The sequence below is a fragment of the Bos grunniens genome, chromosome 22 (genome assembly GCF_055505025.1).
Source record: "Bos grunniens cultivar Pamir isolate PY7600 chromosome 22, Bosgru_T2T1.0, whole genome shotgun sequence".
NCBI classification, from domain to species: domain Eukaryota; kingdom Metazoa; phylum Chordata; class Mammalia; order Artiodactyla; family Bovidae; genus Bos; species Bos grunniens.
Window position 1 is genome coordinate 52,333,238 of NC_141186.1, and position 17,363 is coordinate 52,350,600.

General features: G+C 40.7%; 1 protein-coding gene and 1 long non-coding RNA gene across 2 annotated transcripts in view; one reads left to right on the forward strand and one right to left on the reverse strand.

The window, feature by feature from the left end:
- On the reverse strand, nt 1-700 carry LOC147348575 (uncharacterized). Its single transcript, XR_015151715.1, has 2 exons — nt 556-700; nt 1-342 (listed from the first exon to the last, which is right to left on the reverse strand). It is a non-coding gene; the product is annotated as an uncharacterized LOC147348575 (long non-coding RNA).
- Nucleotides 701-8,557: 7,857 nt separating this feature from the next.
- The window catches only part of SMARCC1 (SWI/SNF related BAF chromatin remodeling complex subunit C1), a 125,630-nt gene continuing 116,824 nt past the window's right edge, over nt 8,558-17,363 (forward strand). Inside the window, exon 1 of the mRNA XM_086368291.1 lies at nt 8,558-8,891. Within this exon, the coding sequence (XP_086224417.1) occupies nt 8,697-8,891 (195 nt within the window). The 5' untranslated portion in view covers nt 8,558-8,696. The remainder of the gene's footprint in view (nt 8,892-17,363) is intronic.

Genomic DNA, 17,363 nt, shown 5'->3' on the forward strand with positions numbered 1-17,363 from the left:
TTTGCCATGTTAACAATTTCTGTAATTTAACATTTTTTAACAAGGTTGATTTTGCATCAGTGCATTCTTCTTTAAAATAAGCTGTACCCGATTCCTCTTTTCTTGGCTGTGGTGGGTGTTCACTGCTGCACGCAGGCTTTCTCTGGTTGCGGCAAGCAGGGGCTGCTCTCTAGTTGTGCTGCTTGGGCTTCTCATTGCGGTGGCTTCTCTTCTTGCGAAGCACGGGCTGTAGGCTTATGGGCTTCAGTAGTTGCACTGCATGGATTCAGTAGCTGTGGCACATAAGCTTAGTTTCTCCCTGGCCCATGGAATCTTCCAGACCAAGGATTGAACCCATGTCCCCTGCATTGCAAGGCAGATTCTTAACCACTGGACCATCAAAGAAACCCTTAATTTTTATTTTTTAAATGGAGATATAATTGACATATTAATTTCAGGTGTACAACATGATTCAGTATTTGTATGCATTGCAAAATGATCACAACAATTAATATTCATCATTTACACGGTTATAAATTTTTTCTTGTTATAAGAACTTTTTCAGAAAATACTTACTTGTTATTTCGGCTGCACCAGGTCTTAGTGCGGCACATCGGACCTTCAGTCTTCGCTGCAGCATGTGCACTCTTAGTTGCAGTATGCAAGATCTGTAGCTGCAGCCTGTGGGATAGTTCCCTGACCAGGGATTGAACCTGGGCCCCTGCATAGGGAACACGAAGTCTTAGCCACTGGACCACCAGGGAAGTCCCTTGATTTAAGAACTTTTAAGGTCTACTATCACCGACTCAATGGACATGAGTTTGAGTAGGCTTTGGGAGTTGGCAATGGACAGGGATGCCTGGCATGCTGCAGTCCATGGGGCTGCACAGAGTTGGACACAACTGAGCAACTGAACTGAAGATCTACTATCTTAGCAACTTTCAAATACGTAATACAGCATTAAGTATGGTCACAATGCTATACATTACATCCCTATAACGTATTTATTTTAAAACTCAAAGTGTGTGCCTTTTGACCCTCTTCATCTATTTCTCCAATCCCCCACCCTCCACCTCTAGCAACTACCAGTCTCTCCTCTGTCTTTAAGCCTGTATTTATTTTTATTTTTTAGACTCCACATGTAAGGGACCATCATGTGGTATCTTTCTCTGCCAGACTTATTTCCCTTAGGCATCTTAATCATTTTTAAGTGTACAGTTCGGTGATTCATTATATTCATTATGTTATACAGCCATTACCCCATCTGTCTGCATATCTATTTCATCTTGTAAAATTGAAACTCTGTACTCATTAAACAGTAACTCCCCATTTTCCCTCTCCCTAATCCCCAGCAATGACCATTCTACTGTTTATCTACTGTTTGACTACTCTAAGTACCTCATTTAAGTAAAATCAAGGCAATGGAACCCCACTCCAGTACTTTTGCCTGGAAAATCCCATGGACAGAGGAGCCTGGTGGGCTGCAGTCCATGGGGTTGCTAGAGTCGGACACGACTGAGCGACTTCACTTTCACTTTTCACTTTCATGCATTGGAGAAGGAAATGGCAACCCACTCCAGTGTTCTTGCCTGGAGAATCCCAGGGATGGGGGAGCCTGGTGGGCTGCCGTCTATGGGGTCACACAGAGTCGGATACGACGGAAGCGACTTAGCAGCAGCAGCAGCAGCATACATATCTTTTTGTGACTGTTGTATTGCATTTAGTGTGATATCCTCAAAGTTCATCCATGTTGCAGCATATATCAGAATCATTTTCCTTTTTAAAACTCAACAATATTCCATTATATGTATCACATTTTTTTTTTTTTTGGCTACTGTGAATCATGCTATTGTGTATGTGGTTGTACAAATATTTCTTTAAGACCTTGCTTTCAATTCTTGTGGGTGTATACCTGGAAGTAGTATTGTTGGATCATATGGTAATTCTGTTCTTAATTTTTTGAGGAATCATCATACTGTTTTCCATAGAGAGTGTAATGCTTTACATTCTCACCAACAGTACACAAGGGTTCCAATTTCTTCTCATCCTTGTCAATACTTATTATTTTTAATAGTGGCCATCTTAATGGACATGAGGTAGTACATCATTATATGTTTGATTTTCATTTCTCTGATGTTGAAAGAAATGGGAATACCAGATCACCTGACCTGCCTCTTGAGAAACTTATATGCAGGTCAGGAAGCAACAGTTAGAACTGGACATGGAACAACAGACTGGTTCCAAATAGGAAAAGGAGTACATCAAGGCTGTATATTGTCACCCTGCTTATTTAACTTATATGCAGAGTACATCACGAGAAACGCTGGCTTGGAAGAAGCACAAGCTGGAATCAAGATTGCCGTGAGAAATATCAATAACCTCAGATATGCAGATGACACCACCCTTATGGAAGAAAGTGAAGAAGAAATAAAAAGCCTCTTGATGAAAGTGAAAGAGAAGAGTGAAAAAGTTGGCTTAAAGCTCAACATTCAGAAAACGAAGATCATGGCATCTGGTCCCATCACTTCATGGGAAATAGATGGGGAAACAGTGGATACAGTGTCAGATTTTATTTTTGGGGGCTCCAAAATCACTGCAGATGGTGATTGCAGCCATGAAATTAAAAGGCGCTTACTCCTTGGAAAGTTATGACCAACCTAGACAGCATATTCAAAAGCAGAGACCTTACTTTGCCAACAAAGGTCCGTCTAGTCAAGGCTATGGTTTTTCCTGTAGTCATGTATGGATGTGAGAGTTGGACTGTGAAGAAGGCTGAGCGCCGAAGAATTGATGCTTTTGAACTGTGATGTTGGAGAAGACTCTTGAGAGTCCCTTGGACTGCAAGGAGATCCAACCAGTCCATTCTGAAGGAGATCAGCCCTGGGATTTCTTTGGAAGGAATGATGCTAAAGCTGAAACTCTAGTACTTTGGCCACCTCATGTGAAGAGTTGACTCCTTGGAAAAGACTCTGATGCTGGGAGGGATTGTGGGCAGGAGGAGAAGGGGATGACAGAGGATGAGATGGCTGGATGGCGTCACCGACTTGATGGACATGAGTTTGAGTGAACTCTGGGAGTTGGTGATGGACAGGGAGGCCTGGTGTGCTGCGATTCATGGGGTTGCAAAGAGTCGAACATGACTGAGAGACTGAACTGAACTGAGCTGAATGTTTAAAGATGTTGAAAATCTTTTCATGTGCTTATTATCCATTTGTATATTTTCCTTGGAGAACTATCTGATCATTTCCTTTGTCAATTTTTGAATTTGTTGTTGAGTTTTAGGAGTCCACTACATATCCTGGATAAAATCCTTTATTATGCGTGCGTGCTAAGTTGCATCAGTTGTGTCTGTTTCTTTGTGACCCTATGCACTGTAGCCCACCAGGCTCCTCTGTCTATGGGATTTCTCCCACTCTACGGGTCACCTTTTTCCTCTGTTGATATTCTTTTGATGCAGAATTTTAAAATTTTTCATTAAGTCCAATTTGTCTACTTTTTCTTTTGTTGCCTGTGCCTCTGATGTCACATTCAAGAAATCATTGCCTTTGGTGTCAAGAAATCATTGTCAAATCCAGTCATTAAGTTTTTACCCTGTGTTTTCTCCTAGTAATTTTATAGTTTTATTTCGACACTTAGGTTTTTGATCCATTGTGAATTAATTTTTGTATATAGTGTGCGGTAAGGGTCCAACTTCATTCTTTTGCACATAGTTAATCTGGTTTAACCAGTCCCAACTGTTGAAAAGATTGCCCTTTCCCCATTGAATGGTCTTGGCACCCTTATCAAAAGATCACTTGACCGTACATGGAAAGTTTGTTCCTGGGCTCTCTATTCTTTCCATTGATCTATATATCTGTCTTAGTGCCAGTACTATAGTGCTTTGATTAGTTTTGAATTCAGGAAGTTGATTTCTCCAACTTTGTTCTTTTTTTCCAACATTTTTTGTTTTTTTCTTTTTTCTTTTACATTCTATTGATAACATTATGTTTATATAGGTTTTTGTATTCCTTCAAAAAACATCCCTGGGATTTTAATAGAGCTTGTATTGAATCTGTAGATTTCTTTGGGTAGTGCTAATATTTTAAAATTATTAGGTCTTCCATCTATGAACAAGGGATATGTTTCCATTTATTTGTGTTTTCTATAATTTCTCTCAGCAGTGTTTTACAGTTTTCACTGTATGATTATTTTACCTGCTTGGTTAATTCCTAAGTGTTTTATTGTTTTTGGTTCTATTGTAAATGAAATTGTTGTAATTTCCTTTTTAGATTGCTCATTATTCATATATAGAAATGTCACTGATTTTTTGTGTGTTGATTTTACATCCTGCTACTTTGATGAAATCATGTATTAGTCATACGAGTTTTTTTTTTTTAAATAGAATCTTTAGGGTTTTCTGTGTATACAGTCATATCACCTGCAAACAGAGACATCTTATTTCTTTCTTAAATTCGGATGCTTTTTCTTTTCCTTGACTAATTGTTCTGACTAGAACTTCCAGTACTGTGTTGAATACAAGTGGTGAAAGCAGGCATCTCTACTTTTCTCTTGATCTTAGAGGAAAACATTCATTCACCATTGAGTATGCTATTCACTGTAGGTTTCTCTTATATGGCTTTTATTATACTTAATACTAAGATAGTTTCCTTCTATTCCTAGTTTGTTGAGTGTGTGCATTTTTTTAACCATGAAAATGTGTTCAATTATGTCAAATGATTTTTCTGCAGCTATAGACACAATCATGTGTTTTTTTCCCTTTATTTTCTTAATGTGGTGTATTACATTGATTTCTGTATGCTGAACCACCTTGCATTCCAGGAATAAATCTCCCTTGGTGTATAATCCTTGTAATATACTGCTGAATTTGGTTTGCCAGTATTTAGTTTAGGATTTTTTCATCAGTGTTCATAAGTGATATTTATTGTAGTAACCTTATCTGTTTTGGGGATTAAGTTAATGCTGGACTCATAGAATGAGTCTAGAGGTGTTCCTTCCCTTCAGTTTTTTGTGGAAGGTTTGAGAAGGGTTAATATTAGTTCTTCTTTAAATGTTTGGTAGAATTCGCCATTGAAGCCATCAAAATATCTAGGCTTTTCTTTGTTGGGAGTTTTTTTTTTTTTTTTTAAGCTCTCTTTTCTTAGTTTCTTTGTTTTTATTGAAAGGTTTTTGAAATAATCATTTCAGTCTTGACCAGACTGCTTTTAATAACCATCTAATAAAATGTTATATCATCTATTCCTCAGAACTTTTATTTCTTGACTTAAATATTAACACATTTATTTGAATTGAAAAATGAAGTGAAATTTTCTCTGACAAAACAATTTTTTTGCCAACTGAGTTGACAATAAGACTGACTTTGTCAATTAGGTAATATGACAGACATTTTCCATAAATTACATGAGCTAAATTTGTGGCTTTAAGGTCTAGATGGTATACCTAATCTACCAATATACCTAATCCTCTGGAAAAATAAAAGCTCAATGAAGCAAGCAATACTGTAATATTCTCAAGCAGCTGAGTAAATTGATTTAACGGAGATGCTTCTAAGCTAAAGGTAACATGTATATTAGTCGTTGTCAGGTGTCTTTAACAAAATACAGCACAGACTCAATCTGGCTTGCCACTGTGCTTAAAAAAAATTTTTTTTTTGGGTGGTAAATATATAATAAAATTTACCATTTTATCAATTTTTAGGTACACAATTCAGTGACATTAAGTACAACCACAATGTTGTACAATCATCACTACCATCCATCTCCTAAACTTTTTCATCAACCCAAACAAAAACCCTTGTCTACCACCTGTTTTTGTGAATAAAATTTTGTTAGAATACAGCCATTCTCACTTATTTATGTATTGCCTATAGCGGCTTTTGTGGTACAAGGGTAGGGCTCAGTAGTTGTCACAAAGAACATATGGCCCACAAGCCTGAAATATTTATCTGACCCTTTATAGAAGATATTTGCTATCTGACCCTTTACAGAAGATATCTGCTAAACCTGAAAGGCGGCCACCCCCTCACCTGTCACACACCTCACGTTCATTCTTGGGGAACCTGGTGCTATACCATTCATAGACGACCTGCTTCTGGGTTGCGGTTTCGTAAATAGCAGAGCAGCTCCCTCGCTGCGATCTATTGAAAGTCAGGCCTCAACACAGAGTTTTGGAAAGCAAAATGGAAAGAAAAAAATTTTTAATTTTTTTAAAATAAAAAATTAAAGAGAAAATATTTACTAAACCATACTCTTTGGTACATTTTAGAGAAGGCTTTTTGGTATACTTCCCAGAAACTGAGAAGGCTGTAACAACTGGCAAACCATTACGCAATTTCCAGTTCTTTTCAAAATTCTTTTTTCTTAAAAACTGAAGAAACCTAATCAACTCTTCACCTATTGAGCAATAAAAATACTTTTTGATAAATCACTGTGTGAATTTCGCATGTAGCTTTGAGAACTAGGTGAAAGATATAGTTCATCACTGAACACTTTAGCATGCATATTTTGAACAAGAGTTCAGTATTTCTTTAGTGTTCTTTTCTTCTGAGGGGAAATTTATAGTAAAATGCATAAATTTTCTTTACCATTCCACAACTGGTGTGCATACATCGGTGTAATGCAAATCTATTTCAAATCAACTTATTGTCACTCCCAGGAAATTCCCTTGTGTCCCTCCTTCCCCTCTATTTCCCCAGAGGGAACCCTACTTTGAAGTTTAGCCTGTTCTATAACTTCATATATATTGAATCATCCTGTATATATCCCTTCAGGTAAGATTTATTTAACTTAGTATAATACCTGGAGATTCATCCATAATGTTGCATGTACTAAGTTTATTCCATTTGGTTATTAGTTAATTTGTCAAATTGGATCTTGCTGTTTTTCATTATCAAGTTGTAAGAGTTTTTTTTTTTTTTTCCCTATTCTCTGACTATGTCTCATCAGGTTTATAATTTGCAAGGGTTTTTTCTCATTCAGTGGGTGTTTTCATTTTCTTGTCAGTGTATTTTGAAGCACCAAAGATTTTAATTTGGATGAAGTCCAATTTTTTCTTTTGTTGTCCATGCGTTTTTTTTTCCCAGGCTTTCTCTCTCTATTCTATCATTCACAGTACTGCAGTAGCTACTTTCTAATCTATAAATCTGGTGATGTCGTTCTGTGTCTTCAAGCTGGTTTTCCAGTGCTTACAGGATATTCAAAATTCTCTGCCACCCCAAGTAACATCTTTGCTTCCAGTCCATGGGCTTAAGGAGTTTCACCAAGCATGCTTTCACACTTTAAAACCTTTGTTCCAGTCCCCTCTCCCCCCCCCCCCTCCGCCCCCTCACGTGTTTGCAATCTCCCTTCCTCCCTGATCATATTCTCTTTTTTTCTTTAAAGGCTGGTCTGAAAAACTCACAAACAGCTTGTCACTTTCTGTTCTGGGGTCAGAGAGCATTATGTTCAGAACTCCATAATGGCCAATCACACTTTGTTAATAATTTAAAACTCTTCTGCCTCCCTATAAGTCATTCATTCATTCATCAAATATTTATTGAACATCTGTTGGGTAACAGGCCTTCCTCTCAGCACTGAGGGTATACCTGTGAACAAGACTAGGCTCTCATGTAATTTATATGGAAAGTAAGAGAATAAAAATACCAAGTCATGGTGAGTCCTACCGCGACAATGTCGAGCGAGTATGATTGTTCAAGACTGCAAGGTCAGGAGGGATCACTTTTCTGAAGTACCTTTAAGCTATGATTTTGAAAGCGTCAAGCTCAGTTGGTAAAGAATCGCCTGCAATGCAGGAGACCGGTCTGATTCCTGGGTCGGGAAGATCCGTTACCCACTCCAGTATTCTTGGGCTTCTCTTGTGGCTCAGTTGGTGAAGAATCCACCCGCAATGCGGAGACCTGGGTTCGATCCCTGGGTTGGGAAGATCCTCTGGAGAAGGGAAAGGCTACCCATTCCAGTATTCTGGTAGGAGAATTCCATGGACTGTATAGTCCATGGGGTCGCAAAGAGTCGGACGCGACTGAGCGACTTTCACTTCACAAGTGACAATCAGAGGGGAAGAGGGGTCCAGGTCGCGGGAATAGCTGTTGTAAGCGCCCCAAGGCAGGAATGAGCTGGTGTGGCTGGAGCCATGAGTGGGGAGGAAGGTGTGTGAAGCCGAAGGTGTGGGTCCCAGATGGATGTTTACAAAGGACGACAGGGTCACTACGTGCAGAAGGTCTGAGGGCAAGCGGGGACAGGTGCAGATTCCCACCCGGGGTGTGGGTTCCCCTGCTGGCACGCGACACTCGAAACGCGCTCTCCTCTCGGACCATCTCACACCAGCTCCTTTCTCCTCGGCGGTGGCAGACGGTGACACAGAACCACCGTGCAGATGTAGACTACATAACGATTCAACGCAGGTACCGGGGAAACAGCCACAGGCACGGAAGCCCAAGCTGTGAGGTGCAGCGGGTAATCGGTCCGCGGTGCAGGCGGAACAGGCGGAACAGGCGGGTGGAGGGGGCTCGTCCTAGCCCGGCGCGAGTGCTGCGCATGCGTGCGCGCGTGCCCTCGTCGGTTAGGGCGCCGGTCCCGAGAAGAGGCGGGGCCGGGCTTCCGCGCCGGAAGAGGGTTGGCTGGGCGGGGCCGGGAGGCGGCGGTGGCGGCTGCGCGCGCGGGCGCGAACGGGGCACGCCGCGAGGGCCGGGGAGGGCCGGGCGGTGGGGACGACGGACGGCGACGATGGCCGCGGCGGCGGGCGGCGGAGGGCTGGGGACGACGGCCGGCGCCGCGGGCGCAGGAGGCGCGGCGGCGGCCACGGGCCTGGCCGTTTATCGGCGGAAGGACGGAGGCCCGGCGAGCAAGTTTTGGGAGAGCCCGGAGACAGTGTCCCAGCTGGATTCGGTGCGGGTCTGGCTGGGCAAGCACTACAAGAAGGTGGGTCCGCGCGCCCGTAGGGGCCCGGGAGGCCACGCGACGGGGCCCGGGGTCTGCTGCTGGCCTCGCGGGCCTCGGGCCGCCCCTCCCCCAGCGCGCCACGAGGGACAACAAAGGCAGGCGCCGGGCCCGCCACGCCCCCGCCGCGAACTCTCGGCGCCCGCGCGCCCGGGGCTCGCGGGCCCTCGGGGCGCCGCTCCTGGGAGCCCGGGCATCCCGGGCGAAAGCCCCTGCCCGCGCTTGTGAGGGAGCGGGTCGGGCTTCGTGACCCGGAGGGTGTGACTCTTCCTCTTTGTTAGGCGCTTTAGGTGTGTGAACAGTGGTTATTAAAACTGTCTGAGCCGAGCTGTAAGAGCCGCGGCAAGTTTTGTTTAAGAGACTAGTCTTCAAAGTCCAGTGAGGTAGCCAAGGTTTTCCTAAACCTGTAGTTGATATGCTAAAAAAGGACTGTGGACCGCTGTACTCGGACGTCGGTAACCGCAGGTTAATATAATGGATCACAGTGTTCTTGGAAACTCACTAATAGTAAAAAAACGACGGCTTTTACTTCACAGTTCCCTCTGCTTATGTATAGTGGGAATGCAAGAGTTAATGTTGACTTGTAGCTAATGTGAGGCCTTCCCTGAGAACCCCATTCGTGTTAGGTCACCCCACTTTACATCACCTTTGTTTTTTCATACCGTTTTTTGGGATTATTTTCATTTACCTGCTTGTCGTGCCTTTGGAGTGTTAGTTGGACTGAGTCATTAATACTGAAAGTTGTGACTTAGTCCCATTGTTTATAACAGTTTTTTTAGCTTCCCCTTTATATAATTTATTTAGGAATGACTGACCCCCTTAGAAGGCCGACTGCCAAAAAAAAAAAAAAATTGCTCTTTGTGTCCTAGAATTTCCTGAACACCCTTCACAGTTCTCTACTTCCTCCGTTGTGGACCATTGCCCTGGAGCTAGGACGTTGTTTGGCCTGTTCACTACAGTGTGTCCTGGAACATTTTTGATCCTCATTGCCTGACCCTTAGTAGTTGCTTAGTAAATATTTGTTGAATGAATGAAAAGATAAAGTAGTCTAGAAACCTACTTTAGGTTTCGGGTGTACAGTGCAGTGAAACTCTTCAGCCTTTGGAAGTTGTTAGGCATGGGCAGGGGCCTTGTGTTCTTTTGATACTCCACTGTGGTACTTTCAGAACTCACCATTTCTTATCTCAAGTTTTGGGCTTCCCTGGTAGCTCAGATAGTAAAGAATCCCCCTGCAGTGTGGGAGATCTGGGTTCGATCCCTGGGTTGGGAAGATCCCTTGGAGGAGGACATGGCAACCCACTCCAGTATTCTTGCCTGGAGAATCCACATGGACAGAGGAGCCTGGCGGGCTACAGTCCACGGGGTCACAGAGTCTGACACGACTGAGTGACTAAGCACACAACACACACACATCAGTTTTTAGAAAGTGGGAGGTGACATATATTCTTACTTACTATATATCTTTTGTTGCTTTGACTTTATTCCCCCAGGAATTTTGGAGTCACATTTGAGATTGTAGATTTTCCTCATTTATATGTTAAGTAGACAGTATTGTTTTTCCTTGTACATTGGTAAATTGGTCACTTTTTTTGTGTAAACAATAGAGCTTATGGTAGTAGCTAAGGGAATTGAATATGTTTATATTATGAAATTATTGTTTATCACATCCTCTTCAGGCACTATTTTGGGTCTTAATATACCTTAATGTTTTTTCCCTCCCAGGCTGGATTTTTTTTTTTAGTTAATTTTTTGGCTGCACTGCGTGTTTGTTGCTGCGCTCAGACTTTCTGTCATTTCAAAGAGTGGGGGCTACTCTTCTTATGGGTTTCTCATTGCAGTGGCTTCTTTTGTTGCGGACTACAGGCTCTAGGGTGCTCAGGGCTTCAGTAGTTGCTGCATATGGGCTTCAGAGCACAGGCTCAGTTGTTGTGGCATAGGGGCCTGGTTGCCCCGCAGAACGTGGGATCTTCCCGAACTAGGGATCGAACTGATGTCCCAATGTTGCAAGGCGGATTCTTAACCACTAGACCACCAGGGAAGCCCCAGGCTGGATTTTTTACCCCAGTTTTATCGAGATATAATTGACATATTATATTACTTTATCAGTGTAGCTTTAACAAAGAGATACTCAGGAGGAATATTCTTTTGGATAGCAAGGAAGGGAATAGAAAAAAAGGAAGTACAGTGATAGTTATTTCTACCTTTCCAGACTGCATCTCTTTTGGACCAGTTTTCAGAGGGCAGCTTTAGGGTTGGATAGTCTTTCAGAGCTGGGTTTGGGTGGATGAGGAAGTGGCTGTGAGCCTGATTGCAAGGTTTGTCCCAGAGGGTTGAAGCCAGTAGGCTAATGCTGGCTCCGTGTCCCTGAGGCCTTGAAGACAGAGTTAAAGTTATGTTTGACCTCTCAGTGTTTCATAAAACTGGAATGTATTTCTTAGGCCTGTTCAGATTCAGAATTGCATATCCTTGGACTCGATAGTCAGAATCCTATCAGCCTCTTAGAGTGGTTGTTGATTTGGTAAAAATATTTACAAGAACGTTCTTTGCTTCTTCCATACATACTATATTTCTCCTTGGTGTACACATTGATGGGTTTTAACTTAACTTTTGTGTTGCATTTAATACTGTATTTTCAAATTAATAAATCTCAGCAAATAAATAAACATGACGTTGATAGTAGCACTTTTATTGATGGTTTTACGCATGCACTATGAGGACAACTTGAGCATCCACTTTATCTGGGCATTTAAAACATAACTTGCTTAAATCCTCACAGTAGTCCCGTATGATAGATATTGTTTACTTCATTTTCCCCATGATAGAAACCTGAGACTTGAGGTTTAAGTAACTTCTCTAAGAATTACAGTTCGGAGTTACAAATTCAGGATTCAGAGAAGATCCACCTGGCTCCAGCTCCAACACACCTTCCCCCCCCCCCCCCCACCCCGCCGCTCCCACCACCTTTTATTTTTTTTTTTGCTATTTGTAATCCCTCTCTTTAAGAAATTCACAATGTTGTGGAAAAGATAGACATTGGCACCTGCCTGTAAAAGCCAGGTGATTTCAAATTAAAAGAGAGTTCCCTTGTATTGTTTTTGTCTTCTGAATGTCCATAGAAGGTGCTCAGTAAATCTTCGTTCCATGAATGAACAGATTAACTAGACCAGAAACCTATAGAAACCTATTTATTTAGGTTTTGTTGATTCATTTGCCTTAGCATTATAGAAAGGAAAGCGAATACTTCTTGACTGGGATGAGCTTCTACTTGCCAAAGGAGTCTAGAGGAGGTGACCAGTTTAGGGAAGCGGAGAATGCCCAAGGTTGCATTTTCAGTGCACTGCAGCAGTACAGAAGCTGGTTATCTACCTAAGCTGCCTGTTTTGTATTATTTGGTGTGTATCATTTATCCTTAACACTGAAAGGTATTTTTCTATCCATAGTTCAGAGTGGTTTTCAGATGATAAAACATTGAGAAGGTGAAGTGTATCTGTAAGCCATTAAGATTCCAGGTAAATTTCTTCCCAAAGTTTGCTTATTCCTGAAATTAAAGATTTCAGGGTGATTTAAATAAAGATGCTTTAGATTTAACAATGATCACTAAAACAGACTAGATTGCCCAAGGAAGGTATTTCCATGCCCTTTATATATAGTATTTAACAGGTTAAGACAGTTATTTTTTTCATATGGGACATCTGCAATAGAATTGTTTAGGGAGAAGTTAAACTTTTAATACGTTATTAATGTCACAGGGAATATAAAGCAGACTTATTGATACAGCTTTCTAGGCATATTTTCCTAACTTTCTTAATCAAAACTTTGAGACTAAAAGATTTTTTGTTGTTGTTGTCTTAAGTAAAACATGCTGTTGAACTTTTTTTTTTTTGGATTCAGTTCAGTTCAGTCGCTCAGTCGTGTCCGACTCTTTGCTACCCCATGAATCGCAGCACACCAGGCCTCCCTGTCCATCACCATCTCCCGGAGTTCACCCAGACTCACGTCCATCGAGTCAGTGATGCCATCTAGCCATTTTATCCTCTGTCGTCCCCTTCTCCTCCTGCCCCCAATCCCTCCTAGCATCAGAATCTTTTCCAATGAGTCAGCTCTTCACATGAGGTGGCCAAAGTACTGGAGTTTCAGCTTTAGCATCATTCCTTCCAAAGAAATCCCAGGGCTGATCTCCTTCAGAATGGACTGGTTGGATCTCCTTGCAGGCCAAGGGACTCTCAAGAGTCTTCTCCAACACCACAGTTCAAAAGCATCAATTCTTCGGCGCTCAGCCTTCTTCACAGTCCAACTCTCACATCCATACATGACCACAGGAAAAACCATAGCCTTGACTAGACGGACCTTTGTCGGCAAAGTAATGTCTGTGCTTTTGAATATGCTATCTAGGTTGGTCATAACTTTCCTTCAAGGAGTAAGCGTCTTTTAATTTCATGGCTGCAGTCACCATCTGCATTGATTTTGGAGCCCCAAAAAATAAAGTCTGACACTGTTTCCACTGTTTCCCCATCTATTTCCCATGAAGTGATGGGACCGGATGCCGTGATCTTCGTTTTCTGAATGTTGAGCTTTAAGCCAACTTTTTCACTTTCATTTTCATCAAGAGGCTTTTTATTTCCTCTTCACTTTCTGCCATAAGGGTGGTGTCATCTGCATATCTGAGGTTATTGATATTTCTCCCGGCAATCTTGATTCCAGCTTGTGTTTCTTCCAGCCCAGTGTTTCTCATGATGTACTCTGCATATAAGTTAAATAAACAGGGTGACAATATACAGCCTTGCCGTACTCCTTTTCCTATTTGGAACCAGTCTGTTGTTCCATGTCCAGTTCTAACTGTTGCTTCCTGACCTGCATACAGATTTCTCAAGAGGCAGGTCAGGTGGTCTGGTATTCCCATCTCTTTCAGAATTTCCCACAGTTTATTGTGATCCACACAGTCAGAGGCTTTGGCATAGTCAATAAAGCAGAAATAGATATTTTTCTGGAACTCTCGGTTTTTCCATGATCCAGCGGATGTTGGCAATTTGATCTCTGGTTCCTCTGCCTTTTCTAAAACCAGCTTGAACATCAGGAAGTTCACGGTTCACATACAAATAAAATTTTTATGATTGAAGTTGTCTCTATAATCATTAAATTTTCCCCCTGTAAAACACCTTTAATAAACACCTTTAATCAAGGAGATAAAACACTTTTAATCAGGATTTATTATCTTGAAAACCATTAGGATCTTTTTATGTTTAAGTGAGATTTTGGGGAGGAGTTGAGTTGTCAGTATGGGATAGTAGAATGAGCATTACATTGGGTTGGTAAATGTGAGTTCAGTACTCTTGGCCACTGATTGATGTCATTGAGCAGATCACTTGATTTCTACATTTTACTTGTTCATTTGTAACTCCTGTAGGGTGTTGTTTTGAATCAAAAGAGATAGTCCTTGAAGATGGGATTATATAAATTTGAGATACTAGTGATACCTTTGATATCTTCTGATCCCTCTGATTGATTAAATAGAATGTTACTCTTTGAAATTTTTAAAAGTTGATTTAAAAATCTTATAATAGTCATACCCTGCCTTTTGAGAGGGTATGAGTATAGTTTACATAATATGTGTATGTCAAATTAATGAGTTAAAAATGTCATCTCTTACATGTATTTTCATGTTTGATAATTTTTGTGAGTGATTTGAGAAAGTAAGCAGTTAAAAAATATTTTATAGTTTAAAAATTGGATTTTAATATATCTAAGGTAACCATTTTGATTGAGCTTTGAACGTGCTATCTTTATTCTAAAACTGTAGGGTTGTCCATGTGAAATCTTTCTCATTTTGAATGACAGTATGTTAAATGAAACATCTGTAGATAGTGGTGAAGTTTAGAGTACATACAAAGCTACGTATATAGGTCATTAACAATTCATTTTTGCCTAAAGGGTTGATTTGGTTTTAGCTGAACAACCTTCCTCCAAATGGTGCCTTTTTCAATTTTAGGATTTGACACTGTTCAGTTGTCTGCAGGTATTAATTTTTCATGTTGCCTTACCATGTGCGAAAACCCTGCAATACATTATGAGATCCCTTGGAGAAGCTTGTACTTACTAAAGATTGTGAAGTTACCTTGTGAGTATGTACAACATACTTTGCCAGTTCTGTGGGTTACACTTGAAGAGTTTATTCTTTATTAAAGATAATACTACGTTCAGTATTACAGTCAAAATTGAGTATTCCTCATTAAAGATTTACTGTGTTGAACAATAGTCCTCAGAAAATTAAACTTGATGGTTTTTGTGTGAATTGGTATTATAGGAAAGGGGAATTGTAAGTAGTTTTTAACATTTAAAAATTGCTTACCTCGTTTTTTAACTTTTAGGTTATAATAAATGTGTTCTTTAACTGAGATACATGACATACGACAATATTTGAGGTGGATTTGTTTTTGAAAGCCCAGTGGTTCTTAAAGCGTAGTGCCCATTCCCATACTGCCGCATGGGAACTTGTTACGAATGCAGATTCTTGGACCTGACTGGGAGTGGGGCTAAAACTTAAGAACCATTATTTTACACTAACAGGTTTGACATCTTATGTGCTTAATTGTATGAAACATATTTCTAGTTTTGGGCTTATGTCTGACACACGTTTCACTTCATAGCCTTACGGAAATGTGTTTTTACAGAACACCTTTGATATAAAAGAAAGCTATTTGTAAGGATAAAAAGGTGTAGTTTAGAACAAGGATAGGCAGACTTTTTCTATAAAAGGGCCGGAGAGTAAATATTGAGGCTTTGCAGACCATGTCTCAGTGGCAACTGCTCGACTCTGCTGTTGGGGGAAGGCAGCCATAGACAAAGTGCAAATGAATGAGTGTGCTGTGTTTTGATAAAACTGTTTATGGACACTGACATTTGAATTTCATATAATATTCGTGTGTCATGAAATATTATTCTTAAAACTTTTCCCCCAAGCATTTAAAAATGTTAAACCAATCTTAGCTTGTGGGCCACACAGAAACAGGCAGTGGGCTGGGTTTTACCAACCTTTGGTCTAGAGGGTTTCGTGTAAAACAAAGCATTCCAACAAAATACCAGCCTTTGGCAAAATTTAACTTACTCTGGCTGTTCCACATAGAGAGGAAAGCTAGTATACTTGAACAAATAAAAATGTGAGAGGATACTAAGCTTTAAGAAGAATTGCCTGCCCTATTGTTAATATATTATGCTCTTTCTTTGGCAGTAGCACATAATGGGAACCAGTCAACTTAAAGCATTGTAACTAACAGTAGATGATATAGCTGATATTTTGCTGTATAGATATCAGACATTATTTATTGCAATAGAAACATTAATTTTTAAATGTGGGGTGGTACTGGGAAAGAGATTTTTCCAGAAAGAGAAATAGTGGGCTTTTTTTTTTTTTTTTTTTTTTTAATGGAAGTATAGATATTTCTTCCTGCTCAGAATTGGCGGTTTAAAAAAAAAAATTGATGGCCTTTCAAAGTGATATTGAGTGCTTAATACTAAATTAAACTTACATTTAATTGAACTCACTAATTTATGCTTTTCCTGTCATGTACTCTGTTTTTCCTTGCTGTGGTGTTCACTTGCTGTCTACCATGGATTTGCCCTTTGTGACATTACATACATCAGCATGGATAACTTTTCATGTACATTTATTTAAAAAGATTTTTAAAATTTGACCAAACACTTGTAAAGGTTACCATCATAACCATTTTTAAGTGCCCGCACATGTGTATTTTATTTTAGTGCATGAAAACAACCATTTTAATGTGCTTAAAATGGCGTAAAACAACCATTCTATTACGCTTAATAGTTCCCGTGTGTCTGGAATTTGGTTGGGCATGGTCAGGATGACTGTCTCTGCTCAGTGGTGTCTGGGCCCTTGACTGGGGAGATTTGATGGTTGAGGGTGACTTGACAGCTGGGGACCAGAAACCTGGAATCTTCTTTACTCATGTGTCTGGTGGTTATACCGTCAGTCTTCTGGGACATCAGCTGGGGCCTCTCCATGTGACCTCTCTGGGCAGCCTGGGCCTCCTCAGTGTGGTGGTGTCAGGGTGGTTGGACACCTTTGTTGCTGTTCAGGGCTCTAAAGGTGGATGTCCCAAAAGAACTATTTGGAAGCAAAGCTGTCTGATCTTTTTTGATTTATCCTCGGAAGTCACACAGCTTCACTTCTCTTGCATGGTTTTCAGTGAGTCCCTAAGGATGGTCTGATTCAATAGAAGAGGGCATAGATCCCCACTTCTAGATGAGAGGAACATCAAAGAGTTTGTGGATTAGTTTGAAAAACTTTTAACATAGTCGGTTCTCTGGCCACATACGAAATTCAGTAGCCAATAGCTCTCATTCCCTTATAGCATCAGGCTTGAGTTTGAGGTCCAGGATCTTACCATCCAGGTGGGGATGAGATGATTTCGGTTTGGTTTCTTGGAATTTCTCATC